The 5,814-nt window shown below is 43.1% G+C and overlaps 1 protein-coding gene across 2 annotated transcripts in view; it reads right to left on the bottom strand.

The window, feature by feature from the left end:
- Positions 1-857: 857 nt before the first annotated feature.
- The window catches only part of LOC117936961 (Usher syndrome type-1G protein homolog), a 10,072-nt gene continuing 5,115 nt past the window's right edge, over positions 858-5,814 (bottom strand). The window contains exons 2-4 of one of the 2 annotated variants that reach the window (XM_034860511.1): positions 5,287-5,731; positions 3,285-4,108; positions 858-1,437 (exon numbers count right to left, since the gene is read on the bottom strand). In XM_034860511.1, coding sequence (XP_034716402.1) covers positions 3,287-4,108; positions 5,287-5,731 — 1,267 coding nt within the window. In that variant the 3' untranslated portion in view covers positions 858-1,437; positions 3,285-3,286. Of the gene's footprint in view, positions 1,438-2,824; positions 2,975-3,284; positions 4,109-5,286; positions 5,732-5,814 lie in introns of those variants that run through there. The other variant, XM_034860512.1, reaches the window with a different exon arrangement.

The raw sequence follows: 5,814 nt of genomic DNA, 5'->3' as shown, positions 1-5,814 counted from the left end.
GGGACCCCCCAGTCGGAGCTGGTTGATGTGGCTCGGGAGAGGGAAGTTTGGGGTCCCCTGCTGGAGCTGCTGCCCCCGTGACCCGATACCGGATAAGCGGATGAAGATGGATGGATGGACTTTGAGTACATTAGTTGATAATGGTTTTGTAATATAATTTTTTTTTCTGGAACGTTTTTGCCTGTTGTGTTTAATATATTAGGCAATAAAGACAGATTTAGGTTGACAAAATGTTTTTCTGAACGTCAATGACATTCAAAACGGTGATAACTGAAACACGTATATAACACACTGTGTGTTTGTATACACATATGTACTGCAAACAGACCAAAGTACTCCTCAGATAACAACCTCTGCACCACCAAAGTGAACATAAAATAACGGTTTTGATTGTTTCCAGTTTCTAAAATAGGAGGATGTTTTGACAATAAGTACTTTTACCTTTAATACTTTGAGTACATTTTCCTGATGATAAATACTTCTACTTAAGCAACATTTTCAACGCAGGACTTTTCAGACCTTTCAGAGTATGTGTATAGTGTGGTATTAGTACTTTTTACTTAACTAAAGGATCTGAATACTCCTTCCAACGCTGGAAATCAGCATGTATTTTGAAATCAGTTCTTTGGAGACAGGATGTGAGTGTAGTGACTAGAGAGCTGGAGTGAGACGGGAACATGAGAGTACCAGGCGGTCAGCCAGCTCCACCTCCACCCCCCCACAGCCCTGAACTCCTTGTTTTTATTCATACTACGAACTAATCAGCTGTGAGAGAACAACACATGATGGGTGCACGGGCAAAGCTTATATTCAGTAAACACTGCTTGGTTCTTTCAAAATATATTCACACACAAAACAATACTGGTTTTCACTTTGTTTTAATAAAGGACAATTATGGTTGTGGGTACATATATTGATAAAAAAAAAACAGATTAAAAACATAAAATGAACATTCATGCACAGTTATACTCTCACAGACAGACGGACATTCAGGGAAATCATACACTCCACGGAGCAACCTGAGATAACAGTGTTATCTAGCACACACAAACACACACACACACACACACACACACACACACACTCGCATAACTTCACAGTAGTACCCTTTAGTTTTAGCAACAGTCAGGCTGTGGCTAATGCATCCATCAAATAATAGTCATGAGTCACCATTGTGTATGTGCCGTTGAGTAAAATAACATGTTTAAAGTAAGAAAACTGTACAACGAAGACATAATAAACACTATTTTCGAAGGATTAAGTACATTCACTGATACATGAATTATTACAGTCAAAGATAACATGTCAGGCTACATTTCATTGGAAAGAAATCCATAAAAAAACATGTGTACAGTATGTGGCAAAGCTTGTCCATAATGCATCGATAACTTCTTTCCCACATTTCAGTCTGGATAGCGAGCATCAAGTGTGTCTATCCTGTAAATAGATGAGAGAAAACCAGTATACTGTATATGACTTGCTTGAGATAAAAATGTATTATGCATCGACATAAATGTCATGGTACTAAAATGATTTACAGGTCTCTCGTTACAATCCTAAATGGCCACTAGATGGTGACTTTTAGCCGTTAAAAAGGCGATTCTGGTAACCCCCCCAGTCAGTTTTGGGTCTGATTGGACGTCTGCTCAGGTTGGAGTCGGGTGGAGCCATGTGCGGATGAGTTGCTCTCGTCACTACACTTTCGGCACTTCATCCAGAATTAAGATCAACAAAAGTATGATAAAGTTAGTTTAATGTCAAACATGCCCACGTGAGCAAATGGTCCAATCAGCCATATTTAAGGCAAAGATCTTTGTTGCAGAAATATACTGCTGCAGGAGCTTAAAGTGCCCAATTTATTAAAAACAAAATCACTTGTTCTGGGATTTGGGGTGTTATTGTGTGCCTCTGGTGCTTCCACACGCATTCAAACTTGGGGAAAAATAACTATCCATGCTGTTTTGAGTGAGATCCGGTTTCTAAATGTCCTCTGTCTTCAGTCTCCGGGTGCAGCTGTTCAACATCTGCACGGCTTTCTACGTCACTAGCGGACACGAGGTGACTATCCGTAGCACATGCTAGCTTGTTTTCAATGGCAAAACACTGCTGCAACACACATTATCTCACCATAATCTCCAAAAGAACTACGTCCTGTCCCTGTTCTGCTGGTTTTCCACAAGTGGCCCTTGTCTAGAAGAAGTCTCCCAGCTGATCCTGCCTTGGACTGACCAAAGCTGGAGAAAGAGTTATCTAGCTGATGGGATCTTACCGAGCTACTGAGCATGTGCAAACACACAACAAAGATAGTATAGAAGTGAGATGTCTCACTCTGGAGCTAAAACAGAGAGCTCAACACAGAGGGTGAAAAGAGGAGCTGCAGCAATGTCCAGCACAACAAAAATATGCTGTTTTTTGAAAATGAAACAAGGTAAACCTATTCTGGTACAACCTCAAAATACAATTATGAACCTGAAAATGAGAAGAATATGGGACCTTTAAAGTCTAATTTATTAGGCACACCTTGGTAAATCTGTGCGGTTGTTTTGGAAGCTTTAGTCCGTGGATCTCCATCTGCTACACTGTGAAATTATATCATAATATAGTGAATGAAATAAATACGTTTGTTAATATATGGAATTACCACATGGAAAAGTTGTTTTTAAGAAATTCAACAAAGTTAGAGACTGGCTGGTAAAAACAGCTGAGCATTGAGCAGCTAAAGAGACAGATATGTCCCTCTGGAGTTGGTAGATACCAAATACAGAGCAAAAAAAAGAGAAAATATAAGACTTACATTAGAACGTGGAAGGATAAATGAAAGTGTTGGTCTGTGTCTGCTGGATGTGTAAACAGGAAACTGTTCCATGTCAAGAGGACGTCACACAAATGATTCATTTAGTGACACTCCCATCGCCTCACAACCCTGCGACGATTCGCCTGATCACTTTTCTAGTTTTTGATTGGGCCCTAATGCCTGGAAACAGAGCCAAGGTGCACCAGTCTAGTTTGATCTGAGACCACTTGAATTACAATATGCTGAAAGATTTGATGGCGTTTCTTCCCAACAACGCCAAAAATAAAGTGCCCACCACTGCTTTAAGGCCATTTACACCTATTTATATCCTCACAATTCTGTGGTGTCTGTCATCTCCACTAAAAGACTAAAATACATATACACAACATGCAAATTCATGCAGAAACAACATGGGAGACAACAATGGCTTTTCTGAAAGAAGAGTGGTGCTTCCCATTTAAAAACAAAAAGTGGATTCCTTCACACTGACCTTCAGAGCTCAGTGTCTTCCATGGCCTCTGGTTCATCTATGGTGTCCAGACGTTTCTTGCAGGCATCAAGAAGTTTCTTCCTGGGGCCCAAAGGGATGTGAATGCTGGCAAGGTCCTGGTCTGAACAAAGCAGGAGAGCCTCCAGGTCGATCTTCTCCCGCCTGAAGATCGCCATGAACTCAACAAGGCTTTGAGAGGCCAGGAAGGTCTCAAGAGGACTGCTCTCCGGCTCAAAGTCCTCATCCAACCCCACATCGGTCTCCTCCCAGGGCAACTCCTGAAGGTTTCTTTCTTGCAGACTCATGGCGCTGCCGATACTGTCCTCATCGAAGCTGGGCGAGCGGCGGGGCAGACGCCCCCGTAGACGAACATTGGGTGCCCTGCCCGCAGGTTCACTCCCTACTACACTTCCTTCCTCCCGATCCCCGGTACTAAACATGCCTCCGCTCAGATAGTTCCTCCTGAACACCATGGTGCCGAGCCCTGGGCGGTTGAACAGGGAATCGCGTCCGGAGTCGGCACTGACCTCCGAATACGCAGCGTCGTGGAGACCCGGGTCGCTCATGGCGCGGGCGACTGTGTGGTCGTCGTCGTCGTTGTCGGGGTGGAACATTTCGCGGATGTTGAGGCGAGAGCGCTCCTTGGGGTTGGCGTACGTTCCCTGTTTGAGGAACATGACGTCGTTGCCGAGCTGCAGGCCGGACAGCGAACGCACACTTTTCCTCCCGTCCTCGTAGATCTTGAACGATCCATCAACCTGCTTCTTCTTCTCCAGCTTCTTCTGTATCTTGGCCTTGCCCTTGGCTGTAGAATGCAGGGTGGCCTAAGAGGAACGTATAGACATTAAGAATTTGGAGAAACTTAGGACTTTAAACAATCACTGTTAGTTTTACAACTCAAAGTCAAAGTCTCGCCCCCCTTTTTTTTGCTCTTTTCCACAAGACCTCGGCAGACAATCGAGGGCTTCTTTCATTAATCTTTCGAAATATTTGAAACATGATCTTGGAGTTTTAGGATTCATTTTCTAAAAAAGTAAATAGTATCTACTACATTTCAAGACAGTAAAATGTGAGCAACCTATTGTTGTGACAAAGAATTGAAAAGCAATTATTTTATTAACAAATAAAGTCTACAGATACCATGAGGTTTGGCAAAGAGTCCAAACGACAGACAAAGTTAGTTACTAGCTGAGTCTTAAAGAGACAGAATTCACAATTTATACTTATAGCCTCAAAAAATGAATGCACTATTTAATTTGTATATTACCCACGTAAGCGCGAGCCAGGACATACAGCGCTGCCTCAAGGAGAATATAGAGCAACAAAGATGGCTAACGCGGGAAAACTGTGCTCTTAACTCGTTGTACGGGGATATGTTTAAAGAGTTACCATATCAACCTTATGAAGTAAAGATCAACGTTGTGTTTACAGGTTATTCTGCTGCTCCCCAGTGGCCAAAAAATAGTTAATGCTCATTTCAAGGAAGGTGCTTGTTAAAACCCCTTTTCACTGTCTTTTAGCAGCTTTTCAGAAAGAGTGATTTAAGGAACTTTCAGTGGTGTAATATGTTGAGAATCAAGAGCAGATGGAAGAGTAGCTAACCCCGAAGTGATATTTCACTTAACCCTCATGTTGTCCTTGATCAAATTGACCGGGTTTCCTTTATCAATGTTTTTCTATGTTGAATTGAATGTTCTTCAATTCTCTACTTTTATTAATTTTGGGGTGTCTCATAGTCTAAATAATTCTTAATTCCTGCTTTTCTAACTCAAACATTAAGTATAACTTCCTATAAATGAGGTTTATTAAATTCCCAAAATAATTGTAAAACTAAAGTTGATAAGTTAGTGTTAGGTAGTGTTGAAAACTTTCAAAAAAAGTGATCAAAGCATCAAAAGTGTTGAAAAAAGGGACAAAAATGTAATAAAAAGCTTCAGAAAAAGTGTTGATTTTCAATTCTGACGGGACCACAACTCAAGGGTTAAAATACATTACAATATACCTGCGAGTATGGCATGTTGGAGGTGACGGTGTTGAACTTGCTCAGGGTGCTGCCGCTGGCGTAGCTGGAGAAGCTGATGGCATCCAAGTTGTCTAAAGCCGCTGACTCCTTCATGAACTTCCGCTCCATGTGTTCACGGTGCTTCCTCTGCAGCTTTGCGCAGTCTTTGATGCGGCGCTCCGCGGCCCGAAACGCCCGGTCCTTGAGTTTGTTGACCAGCTTTGGGTTGAGGGTGATCTGCTTGGCGGCGATGGAGTCCAGGTAGCGAACGCAGTCCATGTGTTCCTTGGTGGCGGCCATGTCCAGCGGTGTGTGGTAGTCGTTGTCCAGACACCACACGTTGGCACCAAACGCCACCAGGAAGGACAGGCAGTTGTGGTGGCCGTTGGCAGCTGCCAGGTGGAGCGGTGTGTTGCCCCAGATGTCACACCGGTCCGGGTCGCCCCTGGAAGACAGGGGAGAAGATATGGGGAGAAGACAGGGGAGAAGACAGGGGAGAAGACAGGGGGAGAAGACAGGAAAGAAGAC

Source organism: Etheostoma cragini, chromosome 21 (assembly GCF_013103735.1).
Source record: "Etheostoma cragini isolate CJK2018 chromosome 21, CSU_Ecrag_1.0, whole genome shotgun sequence".
Classification (NCBI taxonomy): domain Eukaryota; kingdom Metazoa; phylum Chordata; class Actinopteri; order Perciformes; family Percidae; genus Etheostoma; species Etheostoma cragini.
The sequence above is the reverse complement of the archived record's forward strand: the minus strand, read 5'-3'. Positions and strand labels throughout refer to the sequence as shown.